Genomic DNA, 27240 nt, shown 5'->3' with positions numbered 1-27240 from the left:
GTTTATGCATCTCATCCATTGGAATGTCATGACAACACTGCATTGACTAGGAAGTATGAAGTAGACTCCTATTCCTAATAACTTTTTTTTTGCACTTAGAGATATTTTTAATGATTTTTATGGAAATACAGAATTTTAAAACCTTGTAGTAGTTTTTTAATATATAAATAAAAAAACTAAACTAAAGCTAATTTCTTGATCTAGGAATGCTATTGTTGTGATTGCAGCAGGATTTCTCGTGGATAAATTGGGAAATAGATGTAAGTTACTTCATTAATAGTTTATTCTCTGTCTGTAGAGAATAGAGGATTTTGTAAGTTTTATAATTCAAGACCTCACCAGTCCAGTTTTAATTACCAAAGTATTTGCAAATTAGATTAAAAACTCAGTATTCTTCACCAGTTTTCAACAATAATAAAATCATCAAGAATAAAATTGATGTTTGGTAATTTTGATTTTTTGATGAAATTGCTGTCAGAACTAGGAATTTTCAAAAAAGGAATGCCTTATAATTACTTAATCCAGTATATTTTTATTAAAGAAATTTCACAATCAAAGTAAAAATTTGTTTTGTTTAGTTAATTACCCTCATCCTCAGAGGGAAGGTCAGGGTATTGCAATGGCATCCGTGTGTGTGCATCTTTCTGTCTGTCTGTCTGTGTTTCCACGTGCATATCTTGAAAGCTAATAGACTGATTTACACGAACATTTTACACAAGATGGGAAGGTGGTATGGAACAGTCTTCTCTAAATTTGGTACAGATTTGGATTCTGGATTACTTTGAAGCATTTTTTTTATAATGAGGAGATAGGAAATTTTCATGGTTTTGGGTTAATAACTCTGTAAAGTGTGATCAGATTTGTACTAAAGTTCATGAGCACATTAAGATTGAGACTCCTCAACACAGTACAAAAAATTATCTAGATCGTTGGTAATTCTGGATCTGAGGATTTTCTGAGTTTTCGAAGGTGAAATTTGACATTATCCAATATAAATGCATGCAATCTCAAAAAGGGGCAGCGGGCGAAAGTATGCATTCACTCTGATTACTCTTGTTTTAGTATAATTACTAGAGCTGGGCAGTTAGTGGAATTTCCTAATTGATTTATTGGGTGCTCATTAATTTGATTGCACTGAACTAATTTATTACTTTTGCAGGAGGCTTTATTTCTATTTTTAACTTGTTTTGGTTTTTTAAAGACTTATTAAAATTACTCTTCATTTAATATGGTTGATGTTTCCAGGTATAGCAATCTAAGATTAAGTTACATTTTTAATTCTAAACTGTTGTACATGAAAATGTATTGTATATGCAACTTAGTACAAAACCTGTAACAAGCTGAAAATATGAGTAATACTGTTCTGTAGGTTTCATCCTACAAATGTTTGCAGTACTACTATACTAAAACTAAAAGCTAATTCTTCATTAAAAATAACTGTTCTTAGATAACCTATGATAAATTTAGTAAAGATGTTTGCCACAGTATGTGACAGATAAAATATAATTTCATGACAATGAAATCACTCCAAGCATTTACCTAAATCATAACCACTTAGGTAACCATAATATTAGTCATACTACAACTTTTGATTTTTCCAAGTCCGTTCCCTTGGCTGTGGTTTCGCTAGATAGTAGATAGGGACATTGGGAATCTCGTTAATTTCATGCATACTTTGACCTACCTGTTCCAAGAGGGTTAAAGCAGTTTTATCTCAGGTAACATTGTAGCTTGTAGTAAGTAAGTAGTATATTAAGTTAAAGTATGTTGTTGTTTAGTCAAAAAAGGTAAACAAAAACAACAGCTATTGTGTTGCATGTGAGTTCAGCTTGTATGGATGTTGTGAAAGTGAACAAATATGTTTGAGTTATGGTGAAGCTACTACAAAGTTGATGTAATGTGACAGTCAGTCCTATTTATTGGTAAAGAGTTTACAATGGTTACCAACTAGAAGGTGGTAGATAGCTTTAGTACCTTTGCCATAACTCAAGAACAAATGTAGTGCCCCCCCCCCTCCCAACCCCATGGCTGAAAAGGTGAACTTGGTTCATGAGACAAACACCCTAATCACCAGGCCATTCCAGCCATAAACTGAACAAACTTTAAAAAAATAAACTTGTGTGGTGTAATTTATTATTTGACAATGTAATTACGTCTGTAAAGATCCTCAGAAGAGCACTATACCCTTGAAACTTGAATAAATAAAAAATAGCAATAATAAGGAATCATGATGGCAATGTTCGATTATTTTTTACATTAATTGGTTTAAACTTATTTTAAGTTAATCAGTAATACTTATGTGATGCCAATCAGTTTAAGTGCCAAGTTCTAATAATTAATATCTATATTAAATACCTTTGCCAACATATTATTATAGTGCTTAACTATTTTTCAGTCCACTTTTACTGAACAGCTATTTAATGAATTATAAATTCACCAGTTTGCTACAAATGATCAAAATGGTTTTTATCAGTGAAATAGCCTGGCAAGTCCTGGTTGTTTGGGTGCTCGACTCACAATCTGAGGACCACAGTTTTGATTCTCCGTCACCAAACATGTTCATTTTTATGGCTATTGAGGTGGTATAATGTGACAGTCCATCCCACTATTTAATAAAAGAGTAGCCCAAGAGTTAGTGGTGGGTGGTGTTGAGTAGCTCTAATCCCTCTAGTCTATCAGTGCTAAATTAGGGATGGCTAGTGCAGAGAGCACTCAAGTAACTTTGTGCAAAATTCAAAACAAACTGTTTTTAGAAATATTTGACAGAAATCAGACAGAAGAGAGCTAAAGAACCAGTCTAATCGCTAGGAAAAAATAAACATAGAAAAAATTTTTGACTTTTGGTCTAATGTGTTTAGTAATGGTAACCTGTTATTTGTTTAGGCTTTACAAACAAGATTAAGACTTATTTTTAGCTAACAAAAATCTGCTACAATTGTATTTGTTTAGAGTATACTAGTTTATATTTTTGTGTGTTGATAATTAGATTATTTTATGGATGTACTGATGAAGGAGTACCTGCTGTCACCTTGTATACTTTGTTTTATGCATTCACTGTCTATTTAAAAAATATGATGCTATTTTACAGTAGAGGTCATATATACATAAACATTTATGTTAAATTTTTTTAAATTATCTTTTAAATATTTCACTTGACATTATTATTTTTTTAGTGGGAATATTTCTCTTCTCATCCTTTTGTGTGCTGGGATCATCAATATTTGCCCTGGGAGCGATGTTTCCTGGGACATCAGTTTTACTGCCTATCATGTTGCTTGGTCGACTTTTGTTTGGTGCAGGAAATGGCTCCCTCACAAGTAAGAACTACTTATCCAGCTTCAAAATTTCTTAGCTTCAGCTAGAAACAATTATTTTAATATTACAAGCTTCAGGAAAAAAATGTAATTTGTTTTTTAGCTAGAATTTTGTTTTTCAGTTGTCCAGAACCGTATTACAGCCTTCTGGTTCAAAGGAAAGGAACTTGCTTTGGCATTTGGCATTACCCTGGCATTTTCAAGACTAGGGAGTGTGCTGAATTTCTTCACCACAGGAAACATGTATGCTGAGTATGGTCTTTCATGGACTCTCTGGATAGGTATCTATATATTTTATTAATTTGCAGGTTAAATACTGTACACCAACACATTTATTTTGAGATTTGCTTAAATAGAAGTTTTTCTCAGTAAAGCACTCTAATATGAGGTTTTATTTTCTGACTTAAACTTATCTAACAGTCTATTAGTAAAAATTAGCTAGGAAGGTATTTTCCTCAACCTATGAATATTTGATCATTGTTGCTTTCAGGATAGGTAGTTTCATAGTTTTTAATTTCTTGTTGCCTAAAATTATCTTTATGTGTATTGATATCATTGGTTGGAATATATTTACTAATCATAACAATTTTCTTAACAAAAGTTGCTTTCTTGAACAGTTGTAAAATTGTGTATTATTATCTTGTTTTTAGGAGCTATGTTATGTGCTATTGGATTTTTCTCTGGAATTGCTGTAAGTTTTTTAGACATAATGGGAATTAATCAGCTAGGGCGAAGTTCAGTTTTGGCACTTGAATCAAAAAAATTGGTAAGTTGTAAATCACATTATATTGGTTATTTATAAATATATATATTTTTTTGAGTAAGTTTAAATAATAGATTGTTGTGATTGATGCTTAAATACTACAGTGGGTTAGAATTTGTATGGAGTAAAATGATTTTTATTATAAACTTTTTGCTTCTAAATAATGAAGTCCATTTGTAGTAATATGTAAAATATGAGCTTTGTAGGAGTTCTTGACAAGAGAGTTTTGACTCGCATACATAAAAGTTGAATGTTAAGATAGCATTTTTATGATGTTCATAAAATGTCTTTGAATTGAATCATCATCTTTTTCTTTAAATCCACCTATAACATGTAATGGTTATATTTAATGTTTGAGTGGTCCTAAAAACATTTTGGAAATTTTTGGTGTCATCTCTCTTTTTCTTTTCTGATGCCATATATCTGTGTTCTAAGGTCAAATCGTTTAGGTTGTTCAGACTTTATCAAGTAGGAGTGCTGCTGTATTCATGAACTGTGTGAGTTGGAAATAAAAGTAGAATTGGAAATGAAAATAGCATGGCCATAGGAGAAAGCTCCAGTCCACTTGAACAAAGTCCTTCATAAATATGGTTGCCCCATCAGTTTTATTCCAATCACACAAGAGAAAAGATCATTCATTTCAATATACATAGATTCAACCCCAGAAAATTGCAGTTCTGCCTTTTATCCTAAACATAAGCTATAAACTTAAAAGAATTTTTGAAAAGTTCAACATCAAAGTCTATTTCAAATCCAGTAAGACATTAAAAAACATTCTTAAACAGAAATAAAACACCTAGCAAGTGGAGATTTAAACTGATCAACACTATCTACAAAATACAATATTATTGTGAAAAAAAGACCACATAGGAATAACAGGTTGAACTATTAAACAAGTCAGAGAGTGTCAAAATGCCAGCAGTCTTCTTTAATGGAAAAATCCACCTTAGCTGAGCACAATTAAAACATCAGTCATATCATCTACTGGAACCAACTACAAATAGTAGAGACTGGAAAACTAGGAATATTTTTACATTGAGACTTATCAACCATTTCTTAACTGTGTTCAAGCCTTGGATTTCAATGAACTTTGGACCCATTCCCTGTCACAAGACCATAAACACTGTGTCAACACAGCTTGAACTCCAGATTGACTATGATGATGTTGGAATACATCCTCACTGGATCTCTTCCTTATGGCCATGTTCTTGTCATTCTAAATCCTACTTTGTTGTACTTTTGTTCCAACTCATGAAGCTCTCAATTATAGCTGCACTCCTACCTGATAAAATCTGACCAACCTAAGCAATATCACTTGATGAAAATTTGCACTAACAGCTTGAAGCATTATCCAAAATACTTTCTAGGCAGATACAGTCCATTAACAATGCCTTTCAAGTATACTCTCCTCTGTCTAAGCTTTTTCTAAAGGAAGATCAGAAGCTTGTTCATTTATTAATATTTCAGGATATGGTCTGTGCTGTCGGTTTCATTAACTGCAGTAGAACCAGTGGCTTACAACTGTTGACATCAGTGATTTATACTTCAATATCCCTATAAATGTTGAACCTGGTTTTTTTCTCATGTTTCTCTAGGCATTTCAGTTCTTTGACTGAATGTTTCATTGTGTCTTTTTTTACTTATGTTTGGTTAAGAATCTTACTCATGATGAAGTTCATTACAAAATATATAATTATACACAAACTGACTGTATAATGTTTGTATTTCAGCATATAACAGACATTCGATTCTTCTCACTTTCCTACTGGCTCCTGGCCATCACAATCATGTTTTTCTACAATGGGGTTTTTCCCTTTGTTGCTGATGCAAGGTGAGGTGTCATACTGCCTTGCAAAGAAGAATTTCGTACAAAACATAACCACTTATAAAAACATTTGAGATTTTCCAGTGTTTTTTCTTTCTTTTTTCAATTTTATAATTGAGAAGTTAAAAAAAATCATGTTAATAAATCAACATTGAGTGAAAGAATTTCTGTATTAAACTTTCGTAATATATATAGTTAAACCTGGTGTAAATGTACGTTTCATGATTTCTGAAAATATTCTCATTAAATTGATAGCCACTGAATATTTAATGGAATGTTTTCACTGGGATTATTTTTGCACTGGGCATACTGGGAGAGAGTTGAATGATTTGTTAAAAAACATGTGCTAACCCTCACTTATTTATGAGTATGTCACGATAAATCATCACTGGATGAGCACTGATAAAGGTCAGATATTAACATATGAACAAGATAAATTGAAATTAAAAAATATAATGCAGACATTAGTGAATATCTAACTATTATTCTCTTTCTGTTTAGTGGACAAGTACTGATCTAATTTGTTTTTTTTAATAACTGCAACCATGTTCAAGTTAGTATGTGTTCATTTTTTTCTGTATGTTACACTCTGGAAATTGTAGTTCTCAGCAAAGTTTGATGCCAAAAATACAAGTCTAATAGGAGTGATGCCAGCTATCTTTTTAGCTGTTTGAAACTTTTTTTTAAGAATTTTTTTTTTCATGGAAGGTGTCTCAATGAAATGGTCTCTACAGTTTAACATAATCCTTGTGATAAGGTATTGTTGTTTGAAACAGATGATCTTATGACTACTAACTATACATCTGCTGGTCCACAAAATAATTCTTAAATAATTCTTAATTCAGTAGCAGTGCTGGTTTTAAACTATAAGTTATATTTCCTTGTAAAAACTCTAGCATATGTACAAACACCATGAAGAACACACATATACCTTTTAGTGAAGGAAGCCCTACATTTAAGTCAATTCTCTTTTCTTTTTTTTTTTTCCAATGTAAAAAAAATATTCATTTTAACTTTATGTGTGAAAGCTTTTAACAAATGCTACTACTGTGTGTGAATAATATATATATAATAATCTGGGAAAAATGCACACTCCAATTATACATTTTTCACTATACACATATTAAACTATAAGTATACATATTTTATGTGATAGGTAATCCTCTCTTTAGTCAAACAATATTTAAAAACCCTGATAAAACAGAAGGCTTGTATAAAATTTGATTTTAGGTGTAATTTTTTTAAAAGTCAAAATTCGTCTTTGTTTAATTGTCTCTTGTTCTTGAGATATTAAGTTTCCTTTTAAATGTAACAATTTCATTGTTTTTTACTGATATACTTCCACTGCTCATTAATTTTATTAAAGTTTTCAAAAACCTTTTGCTGCATTGTTTTCAGCTTCTCTTCTAGTGAGTTAATAAGGTCATGCATCTGCAAAATAGTGAAATATTTTTTGGAATTACGTTTATAAGGATCAACGGATGTTGTAGATATCTGTAGTCTGATAGTGGGGTAACCATGTAAAATTCTCTTAATTGTTGTTAGGTGATTTATTATGGTTAACATATTCCATAAGCAAATCTGTCAGATGTGCAACAGGTGTTTGTTGTGATCTTGGAGCTTTTGTACTTTTTGAGATTTGGCAAAAGGAAACTGTGTAGGAACTTTAACCATCTAGATTTTAGATCATTCCTTCCAAATGTGTGTGTTAAACTTTATGACCAAATGTATGAACAAACAACTTATATAGTATGGTACACATGTAAAACCAATTTGTTTACACTGATTTACTAATTTGTTTTTTGTACTCCACTACATTCAGTGATGGTAGATTCCCAAGCTGTGAACTGCAATTCCCAGTATGCACCATGAATGCTAAAATTCAACATGGTGGTCATGCAAGTCCCTTATTACTTTCTACTTATTAGTTTTTAAGTATATGTATGTTTCTGCCTAATGATATTATGGTAGATCCAGTGAAAAATTGTTTATAATAGTTTCCTTTTATTTTCATAATTATAACCATAGTAAATAAATAATTTAAATCTAAACTTATTTTGTTTGTATGAATTTTGATGAAGAAATATTCCTACTAGAAAATATTAAAACACTGAAAATCAAGTCTCAAGTCCTTGAATTATTTAACAGTTTATTGTTTTGTTTTTTACATTTAAATTGAAAACACTTCAAGATATAAGAAACTTGCTTTTTGGTATATTTTTCAGGAATTACATAAAAATTAAAATGCTACATTCTTTTTTGATAAAACAGTTATGAAAGGCTGGTTTTTGTTTTTCATATAATGCTCAAGATAGTCAAATGATGATACAGAAATCATTTTGGAAGTTTCATTATAAATATATTAGGTTTGTTATATTAAATGGCATTTGTTATGTCACAATAGGAAAAAATGTGATTGTTGAAAAGGGAAATTTCACTTTTTCTAAAGGTCTTTAATATATTGCAAGTTCCACCTAATATTATTACAAATGATTTGTGCTCTATTTGTTACAGCAAGTTTATTCAAGACAAATATGGGTATGACCCCAAATCAGCATCCTATGTGGCAGGAGCAGTGTATGATGTATCGATGATTATGTCACCATTTCTTGGAGGAATTATAGTAAGTGGAGGTTTTTCACAATATAATAAGTAAAGATTTAGGGATTACTGAGTAAATATTTAGGAATTATAATTTTTTTAGAAAATAGGATAAGTAAAGACAATAAAATACATAGCATTATATTCAGTAAGAAAAGACATCATAATGCAGAATGTAATGGCATGGAAAGAAATAGGGCTGAAAAATGTTTGATGAAGTATTACACTACTGTACTTGTTCAGAAAGAAGAAGGGACAAATTCATTTTGACTGGCAATGGATGAACCAAGACCAAAAAAAAAAAGATTTGGAACAACTCTGAAAGGTTTATCATTGAAAAATTAAAAGCACTTATTACAGTAGAAATAGCCTCAGAGGACTAACACTGACCTAAAAAATATTAAGACAGATTGTTCAAAATTGAAAAGAATCAAAATTATTTATCACAAATCACTAACATTGATAAAGCATACCCTGACAGGAATGACTCTGAATTGAATAATATAAGGAATTACATGGAAAGAAATCATTTTAAAAAATGAGCTGTATTTTAAACTCTTTATTGCTAATGGCACTCTATTTGGAAATGTGGATAAATAAATTTTATATGTATGAAATATTGGTGTGTCATAGTTATTTTAGCCAAATTATATACAAAAGAATAACATCATAAAATGCTTCTCAGTGGCTCAGCGATAAGTCTGAATAATTACAATGCTAAAAACTGGGTTTCAATACCCATGGTGGCACAGCACAGATTGCCAATTGTGTAGCTTTGTGCTTAACAACAAACAAACATCATGAAATAAAATCATGCAGAAATTTTATTATTCATTTAAAAAGATTGAGATTTTTGAATATGTATAGCAGATATGAGATAAAACTTAATAGAATATGTTCAAATATAACTTTTTCAAAATTTCAGTAATTAAATTAGTTTATGTGTGTGATAGAAGATGTATAAAAAAGAATAATAGAAAAATACAGATATTAAAGTATTTAGCTAAATATAAGTCACATGTTGAACTAAACTGTCTACTTTGGAGATTGTTGTCACATGTTTACAATTTGGGTGAGTCTTTTAAATGCTGAATATGTATGTACTATGCTAAGAATACTGCACTTTCCAAGATGCAAGTTCTTGGTATCATTTTAGAAACACTACTGGCCTTTACTGTTCTTCTGACATTAATTGTGTGATGCATAAATCCTATAAAACTTAAATGAAGTGTCATTATAGTTATTAATCAAAATAATTTTATTTTGAATGTGATTCTAATTGTTAATCATTAAAAAGTAAGCTACCAGTTAATGCCCATGTTAAAAGAACATTTATCATGTGTGTTGTAAGAGTCGCCTGAAAACAAATATATGTAGCCCGTTTTACACCCCTGCTAATTTATCTTTTTAACCCTATGATGATGCCATTTTTCAACCCCTTTCTGTGCATGTTACTCAATTATGTTCAAAATTTAATTAAACCACTTTACTATCAATGTATTTTAATGAAATTATTATTATCAAGTATGTTATAATTCAAAGTTTTATATTATCTAAGTTTTATTCCTTTATTTCAAAAGAAACCTCTAAAACAATAATTAAAACTTCAATTTTGTTGTCACATGATGTGCTCATGGTTAAAAATCTGAACTTTAGAGCTGATATAAAGAAGAAACTAATGTGTGTAATGTAGATGATCAAAGTACATGTACGTAGGTTGTTTACCAGTAATTTGAGTACATTTAAAGAGCTTGTTTCAGAGGAAACCTTTGTAAACATTCCTCAGGTCAAGATGAGCCATTCCTACTTTTAAAGTAGAAGCTGTGTAGCTAAACGACAGTTTTAACTTGAATGGCATGCTTATAACCAATATAAAGAGCAAATTTCATGCTATATGTTGCAATGAGGGCAGGAAAGTTAGGCAATCTTTGCATTTTACAAAGGAAGTTTAAATGAAGCTTAGTCCATAGTTGACAGTGGTGTCCCTAGTGCTTGGCTATTTTTTCTTGCCTTATACATATTAGTTTGGTAGACAGTTAAATTGCATTTAGGTTTTACTTTTATATTTTAGTTAATTATGCATTACGTATTTTAAAATCCATGATTGATAGGTTTAATGGTTTTTAAAAATGTATTCAATGCTTTGCCTCGCTCAACAAGTGTTACCCAGTTTAGCAAGAACTGAGAGACTGCAAATAAATTTTGCTGAAAGCTAAACCGTCTCTACCGATAATAATGTTATATCTCCTGTGGGCACCTGTTGATATGTCAACATAAATACTCAAAGATAAAGAATGGGAAAGGAAAATAAAACTTAAAAATACACAATAAGTGAAAAGGTAAAGATGTGAAATTATGCACATGACCCGAAGCAAATGTTTTAAGATTATTCAAAGAAGAGATAAAAGGTATGTTTATATTTCTATTTCTTAATCTTAAGTATTTCATTGCACTGTACGTTGATGATAATAGTGAGAATTAGTGATATGGTAGAGAAAATGGAAAATAAAATATAAATATTGATATTAATTTAGAAGGTTCTAGAGATTATGCAAGTGAGATATGAAAACTTCAAGATAAAAATTAGTATTTTTATACTTAACATGAACATTACCTTGCAGGTGAACTATTCAGAGTCTGAGAGCAAATAACTACATTAAATGAAAAAATTTTAGTTGAAATAGTAGAAAAAACTAAAATTAAATATTTTATTTTTCTGATACTACATGCTTTTAGGAAGATCCTTGTCAAATTTCACACAATTTCATCCAGTAGTTTCATTTTTGTAAAGAAATTTCATGAGAGTTATGTAACCTACTTCAAAAGTAAGTAGAGTTGTTAAAGGGTTAACGTTAAAATCATGAAGTGCTGCATATTTTTATAAATAGTCTAACAAAAATTATGAAGCTAGAGATTTTCTCAACCTGACATTGTACTCTTTCTTTGATATGGTTGTTACATTTGTTATGCATATGCAACTGTTCATCTGTCTCCTTTTGCACTGCTAATTTTAAAATGATTTTCTTTGACTTGTCTTGTGTGTTCTTCTTCCTTAACTTGAATTTTGTCTCTATGCTAAAGTGGATAGGTGAGTGTCAGATCATGTGACATGTAATAAATGTCAAAAATATCTAGTACTATTTTTTTGTAATATGAGTGGAAAAAATTACATTTAATTATAAGTAGAGAAGGGTGTTGTATTGAAACAATTCATGAATCAAATTAATGACAAGTAAAGCATATTACACACACTTTATTCCTATAGATATTCTGGTTTCCAATCCCAAGTTGATAAGTACTACATTATTCCTCCCTTCCCTAATGACAGCATTAAAAATTAAATAATCTCTGTCTGTAATGAGAGCACCAAATAAGTTTTCGGTATTATCATCAGCGTAATTGCTTATATGGTAACACTTCAATACACTAGTCTCATGTATTAAAGTCCAAAAAGCATATCCACAATAGATGCACTAAACTTTACTATAGGTCAATATAGAAAAGGCAATAAAATATTTCCAGTAGTTGCATAGTTATTTGTTATTGAATATGTTACTACTTTTGATATAGTTACCACCAAAAATCACATTCTCTACAGCCAATGCATTTTTAATTTTATACATTGAATGATACAAAAAAGATTTGGTTGTCTTCCTGTTTTACTTACGTCCAAATGTGCTGGGTCAGAATATGATTTTGATTGTTATTAAAATAATCCAAGGATTTGTTAATTGAGCTCAGTGTCAGCAAAGCACCAGTTGACCAGGGGTAAAAACTACTGGTGATAGTTGCATGCCAATTATTAATCACTTTAGTTACCCAGTAAATATAATTTCAGAACAACCTGAAGTTGTGGGTGATTTGGTACATTACTTGAGTGGTCTTTAATTCTCACAAACCTAATCACAATGATCATTAAATCTGCTTTAATTGGAAATGAAGTTGATGTGTTATTTCAGTATTTCATGTTATATATATATATCATGTTAATTCCTCTATATTAATCCTTTTATTAAGCTACTAGCCCATTTGGGTTTGTGACGGGAATAAGTCACTAGCTAAGGGCTAGTCACATGGAAATTATTTGTTAAAAAAATTCTACACAAAACAATATTTTTGTTTAAGACTTGCCATCTACATATAAAGTAATTAAAATATTCAAAATCTAAATATTTTAGATAATTACTAAACAATATTTAATCTGTTGTAAGTATAAGTTACATACATATTCAAAATGATTTGCACTAATACTATACTGCAATTTTAGAGTTGTGAAAACAACAAACTTGGCAGTGTGCCAATGTTGAACTTTCAGAGAAAGAAAATGATTTTCTGTTGGTTGTTAAATTAATTTCTTTTCTGCTTTTGGAAATAAACAATTTTAGCATGTTGAGCTGAGAAACTAATAACACCATTTTGCCAGGAGAAAAACAACAAATCAAAAATATGAGTATATCAAAAAGTAAAAATAAAACAGATACTCAGTGTTAAGCCTTTTAAAACTAGTGTGTTATGTTGGCAACTAGTCCAGTGCATTTCTTACTTGTCCCAAAGTAATGTTAATGTTGAGCTCTGATATACAAATAGATTTTGGGTGAAATGATAAAGTTTTAAAGAAAATTGATAATTTGAATGAGTGATGCTCTCAAACAAGTGCACACAACCTGTATAATAAGAAGAGGCTGAACTTAGAAACTTCATGAAACAGAAATGTGTGAATTATGTTAGTTACAAAGAGAATGTTTCTATGCACATCTGTATAAAATGAGAACTTGCTGGTACAAAGCCCTGGCTTTTAAATAGACGGATACACCATCTACATTGTGTATTCATTTACTTATGTGCAGTGAAGCTATGCAAGTAATGCATTTATATCAGTGCTATTTGCTATAACAATAATAAAAGTGTAGACATTTTCTCTTCCTAATTAGTAATATTAAAATTAAGTCTTTAAAACATACATAACTAGATTTATCTCCTCTTGAACTAGGTTCCCTCCAAAATGGTACTACCTCCATTCACCCAAAGCTATCTCAGCCTTGGTTTCCCATAAACATTGCTAACATTTTCAACAGCACACCAGTCTAGTATACCCCTTCATTTTTACTCCATTGGAGCAACGTGTGCTGATCATATGACTACTTTCCACCAATCATGCTGCACCACCTATACTAGCTCCCTCTACCATTCCAGCACAATCCCCCACTTTCTTGCTTGGTATTCTAGTGTATAGATCCATTTGACTACAAAATTTTTATTGTGTTTGATCACAAAAATATATCAGTTTCAACTTCTTGTGTTTGATTTCTATTGTTTCTACTCGGTTGTTTTTGAAATGTTTCTGCTTTTCGAAGTTTACTTTGAGATTTAATATGGCAGATGATAAAACCCTGCCATAAGTAGACAATAGTTCTGACACTGGTCCCCAGGTTTTAGGGTTGATGATGTCTGCTGGAGAAGCACAGGCTTTAGTTCACAGGGAGTTCATGTCTTATGTTCAGTCGAGGATTTTTCCTTTCACATTACATTTCCTTTCTTCTGTGTGGAAATTTTCTTTCGATGGCACTTTCCACCTATTACCGTGCCTCCATATCATCTGCTGGGTTAGGTATTGTTCTTTTTCCCAAGCGATCTGTGGTAAGATTTTCAGTGTGTATTTAAGTATACCCATGTTCAGTGAGTTTATGTGAGCTAGTGTGGATGGATCTAATTTCTGCAGTCGATAATTTAGATCATTCATGTCTTCTCAGCTCAGTGTTGGGTAAGTTAGTTTTTTTTCTTTTACCATCTAGGTTACTTTAGTTTAAACTCGCATTTGGAGTTTGTTTATTCCTTTATTTTTGTATAAATTTTTACTTCTTTTTAGTGTTAATGTTATATGTGTATATATTTTCTTTACTACTGGTTACATCTAATTGGGGATTGGTTTTGAGTCAAACTTTGTTATTATTAACTGGATACCTTTTTATTCTAATGTTCTTCAGGGTAGGTTTTATTTTAGTGTCCTTTGTCTTATAGATTCTTTGAGTGGACTTATACATTCAATATTTGAGGATTGTTTATCTTCTCAGTTCCTTTAGTGGTTTTGTACTTTAGGTGTTACTTATTGTTTTATGTTTTAGGTCAAATTTCAGTTTTGTAGGGTTTTTTTTATGTATTTTGTAAACTCTACATGTTTCTAAGTTTTGTTTGTTAGTAATAAGTACTTTCTCTAAATTCTTTAGTTTATGTGTCTTTTTGACTAAATTTCATGACAGTTCCATGGTTTATGGGGCTTCTTTTATACACTTCCCAGATTTCCTTCCCTCCTCATAGGGATTGTATCTTGTCCAGTCATCTTGCTGAATCTGTTTAAGTCCTACTATACTAAGGAGCAATCAAATGGGTGGTGCCCACTGAACTTGGATTTTACTCCCATCTTTGTTTTGTCGAAAAAAACGGGAGTTTGGAGTCTCATCATTGCTCTGTCCTGGCTGTATCCTTATCTGGAGATGCCTTGCTTCACCATGGAGTCCTACCTCTCACTTCAGTTGGTATTTTGCCCCAGTGTCATGTCTTTTTTGTTTCTTTGGTTCGTTTATGAGGGTTCTGTCTTCCAGTTGTGAACACTCAGTTCTGTCTTTCTTCAGTTCCTTATGTGTTTTGTCGAGTGGTATGCTCTTTTGCACATCATCTTCACTCACTGGATCTTCAGACTCACCATTTCATGGATGACTAGCTTCTGCTTGCCTCTTCCTGTACCCAATCAGTCACTCACATCCACTTTCTTCTTTGAGAAGCTGCTTGGGTGAGGTTTCTCATCAAGTTGGAGAAGTCTTTTACTACATCCTCGCAGTATCTTATTCATTTGGGGGTTCTCTTCACTTTCCGTCTCAGTTGAGCCCAGCCTTCTCCACTTCAGCTTCAGGATATGGAGTGGGCAGTCATGATATCCCTACCTTCTCCTTTTCTCTCTGCACAAGAGCTTCTATCTTTTGGGGATGTGGGCTTCCTTGGAAGCTCTTATTCCCTTCATTGAAAAGTCTTGTTTGATAGCAAATTGTAATTGTATTTTTTTTAATTGCTCACATTATTATAAGAATAGGAAAGTAAATAAAGGTAAGCTAAGAGAAGGCTGTTTAGCCCATCAAAAAATCACTTATAAACTGAAAATATATCTATTTATGTAAAGTACAGTTATTCACATCTATATTTTTATCCAAAAAGTTTTTTTAAAATAAATCAAACTAACTAATTTAAAAAGAAGTCAGAGTAAGTAACTAACAGTGTATTAAATTTTAATATCTGTAAAATGTTACATTTATGAATATACACTGAATAAGTTAATTCTGAAGCATCTTGAAGATAAGAAAAATTTAATTTAGGTATTCTAAGAGCACTTTATACCAACAAATAAGCTAAATGAATTCACAGTTACAAGAAACTTGAGGGAATCTGTATGCAGAGTGCCAAATTCTATTGCAAATAAAGAGAATGGACATGGAAAGTTACTGTTAGAAAACAAAGCATTCTTATTACAAAACGTGTCTATGGAAAGTGAAAATATCTGCAATGAATCCAGTACTGTTCACTCTGTGGTTGGCTTTTTTTGTGTATGAGCAAAATACAAGTCAAATCTTACCAACAACAGGGAAATTCTGATTAAGAACTAACTTCACTTAAAACTATATTAAAACTTAAGCTATATCAGAACTTTATAGAATGATGTATCATCTTTGTCATTCAACTAACACCATTAACTGAAAAAGAAGCCAAGGTTTCCAGCCTCTGTATATCTATATATATTGAACAAACTTAATAGCCATTAAGATCTACTTCAGTTATGACTTAGTTATATTCAGGCCATATATAGAGAAAATAACTGGTTTCTCAACCATGTGATCACCTAAGGGCAGGATTAATACAGTTCTAGGTTGGGTACATCCAGTTAACCTGGAACTTGGTGACTAAGTACAGAAATGTTTACTAAAGTTTTTGAAAAACTATGTAAATAAAGACTTATTCATATTCCTAGTTATAGAGGCTTTGATGTATATGTACACATTACATACTAACTTTCTTGAGTAGAAATAAATTTTTAGAACATTTTATAAAAAATATAAATGACATCTAAGGGTGCCCGCAGAACAAAAATTATGGGGTGTCAAGTAACTCAAGTTTGAAAAAATTATGAAATCGAAATACAAATACCTTATGATTTTCCAATAACATAGAAGAATGATTTTACATATCTAGTAAATGTTTTTTCTTTTTGAAAATCCAGGGGTGCAGGTCAAGTCGACCCCCCCCCCCCCTCCTTCCTGCAGGCGCCTATGATGACATCAGAAATCAAGTATTTCATTAATTTTGGAATCTTATTATGTTGTTAAGAATATAATATGATTTTTCATGATTTGTATAGGATGTCGTTGGGAAACGAGGAGTTATGGCAGTTTTGTGTGCAGTCCTTACTATTCCTGTTTTTGGACTTCTTGCCTTTACTAATGTTTATCCACTCGTGTCAACACTGTGGTTAGGTGTTACTTACTCAGTTGCAGCAGTAAGTTTATGCTTAAACTAAACTGTAACATTTTTACTTAGAAATATTGTGTTGGTTCATTTTCATGTGAAACGTTTTATGTTGCTTAGATATATATATATACATTTATATATAGAAATAAAAATGTTTCATATGTAATTGTTTTTGATTTGAGAAGTTTAACTGTAAAGTCTGGCACATAGTTATTAGGAAAACTTTAAAAAATGAGCTATGTTTGTCATGATTGTTTTTAGTGGATTCTTGTTGATTATGTGAATTTCTATGATAACTGCATATTGTAAGTATAAACGTTCACTTTTTATAGTGTATTTTTATCATAAACTTAACATTGATTTTTGTAAGTTGTTTATTCATAGGTACTAAATTATCAAAATAATATTTATTTTTTAATTATTTAGAGAAGCATGTTACAGCCAAGTTTAAATTCTGATTTTAGGCAAGCTTATGGCCATCCATTCCTTTAGTTGTTTCAAGAGCAACAATTGGTACAGCTATGGGATTAACCACCTCTATCCAGATGATAGGGATAGGTATTTCTAATCTTTTGGTTGGGGTTATTCTTGGAAAGAATCAAGGGTAAGTAAGCTTAATTCTTTTCATTGATATTTCAAAACTTTTAAATGAAATAAGCTCAAAATAGTACAAAGTATATTAATATATGAATTTTTATTGTTTTGGAGAAAGGAAAGGAAGAGGTAGAATTGTAGTGGTATTTCATATATTTCTATGACAACTAAGAAAAAAGGGATAATGCAGACAATTGCTGTGCTTAGGTTGATTGCAGAATATAATCTGTTATAATTAAAAGAAAATATTCCAAGGTGTTTTTATGATAAAATGAATTTTTTTTTAAAAACATTGCACTTACAAATCGTTTTTTGTTAACTTACTACTATATTACCACAATGTGCTTCTCTACACAAGTATAAAATGCTGACTTAAAAGAGCTAATTGTGTATAATTATTTAGGTAGTGTAGTCTACAGCTCTTTGAAACCTTTAATAGTCATGAGGGTTCTTTCTTGTACCTGTTTTAATTAACTGCTTTACTTAGGTTATATGTAAATTTTTAACATATTTCTTTTGTTTTAAAAAAACAAAAGTTGAGAGAATAATCCAGTATGCAAGGATTATTATGATGTCTTTATATTAATTTATTTTGGTTCAAGACACCATTTATTAAGCAGATTTTATTGAGTATAAACCAAAGTCAGTGCTCTGATAAGTAAGGAAAATTTTTAAACCTATGAGGGTTGTCCAAAACGTTCATGGCATGACTTTAAAAAACTGGAATGTATGTTTTTCCTGATAACTATTAAGTTTCAACTTTTTATGAGAAAACAGCATGTAAATTGCAGAGCTTATTTTGTGTGTTGCAGATTTCCAAAACAGTTCTACATCTTCTAGTAACTTGACCTTGATTTGTCTTCTAAACATTGCTAAAATTTCCAAAAGTGCACCAGTCTTTTATACCCCTTTATTTTTGCACCATTTTAGCAATTTGTGCTGATCATATGACTACCCTCCACCAAACATACTAGCTCCCTCTACCATTCCAGCACAATCCTCACTTTCTCGATTGGCATTCTAGTGTATAGATTTGTGTTTTAACTTGTTCTCCATGTGACTACACAATTTTGATTGTGTTTGATCGCATATTTATATCAGTTTTAATTTCAAGTTTTGATTTCTTGTATTTGATTTCCATTGTTTCTTCTCGTTTGTTTTAGAAATATTTCTGTTTTCTGAATTCTAATTTGTTCATATGAATTCCAGATTCCAAATGGTGAATGATAAAATTCCCGCCATAAGTAGACAATGGTTCTGACACTAGTCCCCAGATCTCAGGGTCGACAGTCTGCTGGGGAAGCACAGGCTTTAGTTCGCAGGGATTTCGTGTCTTACGTTCGGCCAATGATTTTTCTTTTCACATCACATTTTTGTGTCTTTATGTCACATGCTTACACATGTTCTATATGTGGATGACTTAGGTACTGTTTGTCATCCATGGGCAGAATCTGTATTACAGGACATGGTGCCTGACTGTTACGTTCCACCCTATATGCCTTACTGTACATAGAGTGAGAGGAGGTAGGTATCTATTGGAAATAAATTTTCAGTGTTAGAAATTGTTAACTTCCAAAATGGTAAGTGCCTATTGGAAATACATTTTCAGTGTTAGAAAATGTTAACTTCCAAAATGGTACTACCTCCTCTCACCCCCCTTCTTGCCCTTCCTCCCCACTGATATGCCAGTGTTTCTAGTTTGTATCTGCCAAATCTTGAAAGTAAGGATCGTGGGAGCTAGTATATTGTTGCTGCACTGTTGGATTAGCAATGATTAGAGGGCAAATCAAGGTTAAGATAGATTTGGGTGAGAGAAGCTAAGTACATATCGGAAATACATTTTCAGTGTTAGAAAATGTTAATTTTTGAAGGAAAGAAGTGAACAATGTTAAATGTCACAGAGAAGGTCAAACTTCATGATGTGATCACATATTTTATTAAAAAAGAAAATTGCATTGCAAAAAATCCACCAGGACATGGAAGCAACATTAAGAGAGGGTGCTCTGGCTTATTCAACAGTGAAAAAAGTGATAAAATGTGAGTTTAAGCAAGGTAGACAATCATGTGAAGACAATCTGAGGTCAGGTCAGCCCTTAATGTCGACCACAAAAGAAATTATAGATAAAGTTTAGGATTTTCTTATATATATATATGATGGAAAAATTACCATTAGGAAGTTAACAGAGGAAGTGAAAATCAGTAAAAGTACTATAGCAAGCATTTTGAGTTTGGGCATGAGTAAAGTTAGTGCCAGATGGGTTCCAAAAATATTTTCACCTGAGCAGAAACATATCCGAGTTGTTGAAAACCAGTGCCTCCTCCAAAGATTTCAATAGATTCCTAACTATGGACGAAACATAGGTTCACCACTTTGACCCAGAGACAAAAATGCAAAATTAGAAATGGATACACTCAAGCTCACCCACTCAAAAGAAGTTCAAGTCACAACCCTCTTCTGGGAATGTCATGGCATCAATTTTTTGGGATACCAAAGGTAGTTTCTAATTGATCAATTAAAAATGGGTCATACCATTACAAGAGATTACTATGTATTGTTAATCAAGAAATTGCTTCAACAAATCAGAGGAAAGAGAAAAGAATTGGGCTCTTGCATCAGGACAATTCCCCAGCTGACAAATCACATGTTGCTGTGAACACTATCCATGGTGCTGGCTTCTAATTACTCAATTATCCACTTACTCACTGGATTTAGCTTCAAGTGACTTTTTTTCTCTCCCCTAACCTTAAAATCTTTCAGAAAGGTCAGAGATTTCAAAGTGAGGATGATCTCGTACATACTGTCTCAGTCATGGATTGAAGACCAAGAAGAAAAGTTTTTTAGAAGGGCGTAAAGGCCTTAGCACACTGCTGGCACAAATGTATAGACTCAGGAGGATATTATGCTGAAAGATGAATCATAGTTGAATCAGTCTCTTTTCTTTACAGGTTGATCTATAAACTTTTTGGACACCTCTTGTATTTATAGGTTAGTTATAAAGCCAGATAAATTATAGTAGTTTTGGGTATTCTGTTTTACTGTTTGAATTATTGTTTGTGTTTTCAAATGCATATTTGAAAGCTACATGAATAATTTTTTTGAACAAACAAAATACAGTACAACCTCGACATTAACAGCACCCTTCCTACTGTGTCCAAATGACTATAGCAAGGTGCCCTTAATATAAAAAATGAGCCACGCAAAGCTGGATTTCATATTGATCGTACTAAATTTCTGAATTTTATGGCACTCCATCTTGTTTGGTGTATGCAGGATACATGTGTTTGTAAGTTGCATGTTGCCATGACATGGAGTATTGTCAATAGGAAGTCTCAGGGAGTGGATAAGCTGTGCCCTTTTTCTTTGTTATTGGTCACAAAGTTACTTCTTTTCAGAGTTTAAGCTCCTAAACTTTTCGCATTTATTTTCTGTCCTTATTTTACTATCAACAACTGAAGTAGAAATCTGCTGAAAATAATGCAACAAATCACCACTTGTGTCATTATACTGTTTACATGACTCCATAATACGATACTCTCAAGAGTAACAAAGCATGTGCACAAGAAATAAGCTGACTTGATCCCTGCTCGAAGAACATGATGTGGAATTTATTAGCTTACGTATCCTACAGTGCTTACAATGAGAATTCCCCAGAGTAATAAGATTGTACTTTGAATCTGTGAAAATGTTTGTAACAGTATATGGGTTGGAGCTGATCCAATAGACATTGCATTTGTTTAATATTAGTCATCCTTCTGGGATGATTGAAATTTAGCAGTATACTGTACAGGCATACAAAGATAACTGTCTGGTAAGTTGGCCATTATTGCAATATTTAATTTGGTTACAAATAGTTGAAAAAAGAATGAGACTGAAAAGGTCTGCCCTTAATGGCACGGTGCCTGTTAATCAAGGTTCTACTGCAGTGTAAAGAAAGCAGTCTTAGTAAAGTATGCTAAAGATCTGTTAGACATGGCATGTAGTAACCTGAAACTGTGTTTACCCTGAATTCTCATCACTCTCACTGTGTGACTTATAGCTTGTTATATTAGCTAGAGATGGTTCAAAGAGCTAGAAAACAATAAAATTATATGAAAGAAATCATGAAAAGTTATGAAGCTTAAAGTTGTTGTCTATTACAATATTCATTCATTGTAGTAAGCAAAAGCATTATTATTTTAACATGAAAATCACCTTGCATTCAGACTAGTGAGAGTCTGAGTCGGTTGACTCATTAAATTCGTAATCAACAATTTACTTACAATACTTCATTAAAAATTCTGTTTGTTTTTTTGTGTACAACATAACTGTATTGTTTACTAAAAGCTTACTAAATTTTGTAAAGGTACACCCAGTAAATTTGGAATTATAATTAATCCTTTTGCCTTGGGCTGTTGCAGTATGTATCACTTCAACTGGGGAAGGACATTTATGCAAAAAATATACAATAACTCTGAGCGATCCTCACAAAACCTCGTAAGATTTTGTTAAAGTTTATAAGTATTTTGTACAAAAAGAATAACATTTTATTTACATCTTTCTAAAAAAATGTTATTTATGCAAAATAGTTATTTGCACTCAAACTGTTAAAATAGTTCGAGGTCAAGGTGATTTTCATTTTAAGTATAAAAATACTTTTCTTCATCTTATAATTTTCATATTTCATTTGCATAACTTCTAGAGCCTCCTAAAAGAATATCAAAACGTTTTTTAAGGTAAATGTTTATATAATTTATTTTTCATTTTCTCTACCATATCACTAACTCCAGCTATTATCATCAACGTGTGATGCTAAATTTTGTAAAGGTACACCCAGTAAATTTGGAATTATAATTAATCCTTTTGCCTTGGGCTGTTGCAGTATGTATCACTTCAACTGGGGAAGGACATTTATGCAAAAAATATACAATAACTCTGAGCGATCCTCACAAAACCTCGTAAGATTTTGTTAAAGTTTATAAGTATTTTGTACAAAAAGAATAACATTTTGTAGAATATCTTTAAAGATTTTCATTTTGTTAAGTTTGTAATTTCAGGTCTTTTCCTTTCCACATATAGTTAATTTTTAATGTTTTATTTTCCTTTCTTGTCCTTCACCACTTATTATTCATCTCAACACAAGTCAACAGTGCCCTCGAGGAATAATATGGTGTATCTGGCAGACATGTGCAAAATTTTTGTGCACCGCGTAATATCATAAGCCTTGAGAACTGATGCAAAAGGTGATGCACATTTAAAAAATGTTCAGAACTTTCAATTCCAAAATGGACAACCTGTACCCCCTAAACAATGCTAAAATAATTTTTAATAATCACCACATCACTGTTTATACCCCACCAGTTTTGCACCATTTCTGAAAATGTACATATTATGTGACTACTCTCCACCAATAGTACTGTTCCACCTATAACAGTACTGCTAGCTCTCTCTGCTATTCCTGCTCAATCTTCACTTTCTTGATTGGCATGACACAGTTCAGATGTGTGTTTAATTTTTCCAAGTGTGACTACAGTTTTTGCTTGTGCCTTGTTGCTGTTTCGGATGAAGTTTGTTCAATAATTTCTAATTTTCTTGTTTGATTTCATTTGTTTCCACAAACTCGCTTTCAAAATATTCTCGTTCTCGATTTTTCTACATGTTTTAGTATAAATTTGAGGTTTCCTGTGCGGGCAATGACATATTCACGACAGGCAACAATGCACATGGCACAACATCCCAGGACACAGGGTAGACTTTATATGCTGAGGAAGTACATGCCTTGGTTTGCAGGGAGTTAGAATCTTATGGTCGGCCTGTGATTACTCCTTTTCAACATGACACCGTTTCTGAGAAAGAGGACACTCATTAAATTGCCACTTTAGTCTTTCCTTTTTCAGGCACCTTCCCCAATTGCTGGCTATCTGGGGAGACTTGTCCTTCTCCTCCTTTCTTCCTCTAACTTCAAGTTCTCCCAGTAGATTTGTGGTAAGTTTCTAGCATGTATGCTTCACATCAGATTGATATACCTGTGGTAGGCCCAGTTCTGACGCCCTTTGCGTGACTTTCCCCTTCTTTACACATTGGAAAATTACATATTTCATGTCATCAGTGTCCAGATTCTGGTAAGTTAGATATTTAGATGTACTTTGTTATCTATGTTACTTTAATTTAATTGTACATTAGATATTGATTATTACTTTGTAATTTAGGTATCTTTAAACATTATGCATGTTTGTTAATTTTACATTTTTTTGTTAGTTTGTTTTTAATAAGTACTTTCCCAAGGTATTTTTTGATTGTGTGTTTGTTACTACTGTTTGTTACATCTAATTCATTGTACCGTTTGTGTAATTTTTTTTCTCATCATTGTTAAATATGTGCCTTCTCATTCCCATTTTTCGTCAGTATGCTACTTTACTCAGTGGCCTTTGTCGTCTAGGTTAATTTTGATGTATGGTAAGCTAGTTATTGCTTATTCGGGTGTTTTCTAGTTAATTTTCGTCAGTTTTCTCCTTCGTTATTATCACATATTTTATAGACTAGGTACACTTAAATGGTTTGCCCTTTCCTATTTATAAGTACTTTATTAACTTGGTATGTTTGAATAATTTGTATCTTATCATTACTAGTAACATATAATTCATTTTTCTATTTGTTTTTTTTAACATAGTTGTTAACTATGTACCTTCTCATCCCCATTTACGTCGGTGTCAGACTTCATTACAGGTCTTTTGTCATCTTGGTTAATTTTGTGAAATGGTATGTTAGATATTGACTATTTATGTTTTGTTAGTAATTGTTTGCACGTTCATTCTTATTACATACTTTGTGGACTGGGTACATTTAGATAGTTTGTCCATTTCATATATAAATACTTTTTTAATTGTGTATTTTTGGTTTGTTTGTATTTTACATATCATTACTACTAGTAACAAATGATTCTTTGAATAATTGTTTCTTAATTGTTAATTAAGTATGTACCTTCTCCTAATTTTAGTCATGTAGGACTTAATTCTATGTCCTTATCGTCTAGGTTACTTTCTCTGCCTGGTACCTTAGATATTGCTTATTATTGTGTTTTCTCGGTAATTTCTGTCAGTTGGCACATTCATTATTTTTACATTCTTTGTGGACTAGAAAAATTTTAATACTTTGCCCATTTGATGCTTGTCAGTCCTTTGTTTACTTGGTATGTTTCGATACTTGGTACATTACATATCATTAGTACTTGTAATATCTATTCATTGTTCTATTGAATTTTTTCATGAGGGTTCAATTGTGCTGTCCCTTCCTAATTTCGTCAGTGTGGGACTTAAAGTTTTGCCTTGTTACTTCACTGACGTGTTTGTTTCTTTCCTGTTCGTAGGGGTGAGCTTAGGTTCGGTTCTTTTTCTCATGTTTGTGATCCTCGACAGCTCTTCACCTGTTTTGTCATGGAATGCAAACTTTTGCCTTACTTTTTCACTCTATGTTTTTTGCATTCTTCCTTCTCTAGTTTGACTGGCTCCTGCTTGCTTGCTTCCATTCTCAGTCCAGAGTCCTCACTCCTCTGCTTCTACAAGATGCAAAATGGGTTGGTTTCATTATGACAAGGGGGAAGTCTGTTCTGACTCTCTCTCAATACCCAATTCATTTGGGGATGTTTTTCTTTCCAACCTCAGTTGGGCCAAGCCTTCTCTTTGTTTTCGGGTTTGGGCTGAGTAGTTCACGTCTCTTACCTTTCTAATGGCTCGGTATGTTTTATCTCTTTGGAGATATGGATGTCCATGAGTCCAACTTTCATTCCCATGGGTTGGACTCATATGCATTCCCTTGATCGGTGGAACTCTCCTTGGGATCCCTAGCTTGGCAGTTGAACAGAGTCCAGACTGTGGCAGGGGTGCTGTTTACTCTGCCTCATTAGCATTTATGTCTGTTCATATACTCCTCTTTAGGGGGCTAAGGCTCTTACCTAACTCTTGGGAGATTTCCAGTCTCTGGTCAATCAAGGACTTTCTTCATATAACCTTTCTCAAGCATTTGGTGTTTGATCGAGCTTTGTCCCATCTCCTTCCTCTCCTATGTCACTGAGCCAGAGGGTACCGATTTCTGGTCTCTGTGCTTTTAGATCTTGGCTCTCTTTTCTGAGCCCACTTTCACCACATTGTGGTCCTCACTTGCCTTTTTTCTGGCTCATTCCATCTGGTTGTAGTTCAATTATTTTCCAATAAGATTCTCATCACAAAGTGGTCTCTAGTTACACAGTTATTGTCACTCTGTCTTCATGCATGGTTTTGTCTCAGCCCAGGGTTTGACTCCACATTTTCCATCTTTTCTTCCATGTCCGTTTTCCATTAATGTTAGTATACCTCTGACTTTGGTCTCTTCATCATGGTTTCTGGGCTTCCTACTCTTCTGTCCCTATTCTTCACCCATTAGTTTAACAAAGGGTTGTCCATTTCGTCTGTGTCCAGCTCTTTGGCAGCCTTGTCTATCTCCTTCCATTTCATCTGGGTTTTGTCTTCCTCTCTCCTTTTCCCCCTTCCCATTCCTTTGCTTTGCCTATTGGGATCTCACTGTGGTCCTTTATGCCTTTTCTCATCCTACATTTCATCCTTTGTCTTAATGTTCCATTTACCTTCTCCTCCTTACTTATGGTTGTCGTCATTCAGATTTTTATACCATTCATGTTACCCACATCCTTACCATTCCTCCTATGTCATCCTTTATCCCAACTTCAGTCCTACCTCCCTAGGACCTGTTCTGCAAGTGACTGTTTTCTGATTTCCACACCCATTTCCCACCTGTACTTCGTTGCTTATCCAGGTAGACTTCCTTGTCCAGTTTGCTCCTTCAGCTGGTATGTGGCATGTTCTGCCTCATTTCAGGATTTGCATTTCTGACTTCTTATTCCCTGGAACCCTTCAGTTTTCAGTGTTCTGTGACCTGTTATTCTCACTGGTTTGATTTGTCAACTCATCCGGCTGGCTCATTTGGACTTGCCATCAAAATCATCAATTACTATGTCTTTTGCTGTTTGCTTTTGTCATATTTTGAAGGAGATCGTTCAGCTGGAATGTGAATTCCTCTCAATACATTCGTTCATTATCTTCTAGATCTGGCTATGTCTTCCTCTGGTGGATATCGTCTTCTTCCCATGACGATTCTACACACATCCATTCAGCTTTGCCTGGGGTCAGTCTTATTGCTTCCTTTCATTTATGTTTTTTTTTCAGCTTCCCTAATCTTAACACCTTCTTTACGGATCCCACCTGCCGATCCTTTGATTCTTTAATCAGGTTTGGTCTGCTTTTGAAGATAGGGAAATGCAGTCACCCATTGCACTGTTTCCTGTGTGACATCCCTCCAGACTCCCCACTGCCTTTTTACCTTATGAAGGCTTTCTCCTGAGTGTAATTCCATGTTACTATACTTGTTACTACTATACATGTTATTACTGGCATTTCCCCCTGATGATTTTTGCCTGGGCAGACTGCACTCAATAAAACCAATGATCAAATAATAATTAGGGCCTATTCTATTTGGGATCCTCCTCGTAATTCTGGGTTCAGGATGACAACACCCTATTCCTATGGTTGTATACAGTAAATGCCTCTCTTCCCGTTAATTCCGGTTGCAGAAGGTTCTTTCCTGCTTCTACAGTTGGGTTTGAGAG

General features: G+C 32.7%; 1 protein-coding gene across 1 annotated transcript in view; it reads left to right on the top strand.

The window, feature by feature from the left end:
• LOC106472089 (major facilitator superfamily domain-containing protein 1-like) overlaps positions 1 to 27240 on the top strand; it is a 40397-nt gene that overhangs the window by 11533 nt on the left and 1624 nt on the right. The window contains exons 4-12 of the mRNA XM_013932719.2: positions 205 to 260; positions 3174 to 3317; positions 3437 to 3595; positions 3965 to 4080; positions 5808 to 5908; positions 8417 to 8525; positions 16905 to 17042; positions 17479 to 17618; positions 23483 to 23570. Coding sequence (XP_013788173.1) covers positions 205 to 260; positions 3174 to 3317; positions 3437 to 3595; positions 3965 to 4080; positions 5808 to 5908; positions 8417 to 8525; positions 16905 to 17042; positions 17479 to 17618; positions 23483 to 23570 — 1051 coding nt within the window. The remainder of the gene's footprint in view (positions 1 to 204; positions 261 to 3173; positions 3318 to 3436; positions 3596 to 3964; positions 4081 to 5807; positions 5909 to 8416; positions 8526 to 16904; positions 17043 to 17478; positions 17619 to 23482; positions 23571 to 27240) is intronic.

The sequence above is a fragment of the Limulus polyphemus genome, unplaced genomic scaffold (assembly GCF_000517525.1).
Source record: "Limulus polyphemus unplaced genomic scaffold, Limulus_polyphemus-2.1.2 Scaffold5074, whole genome shotgun sequence".
NCBI lineage: Eukaryota > Metazoa > Arthropoda > Merostomata > Xiphosura > Limulidae > Limulus > Limulus polyphemus.
The sequence above is the reverse complement of the archived record's forward strand: the minus strand, read 5'-3'. Positions and strand labels throughout refer to the sequence as shown.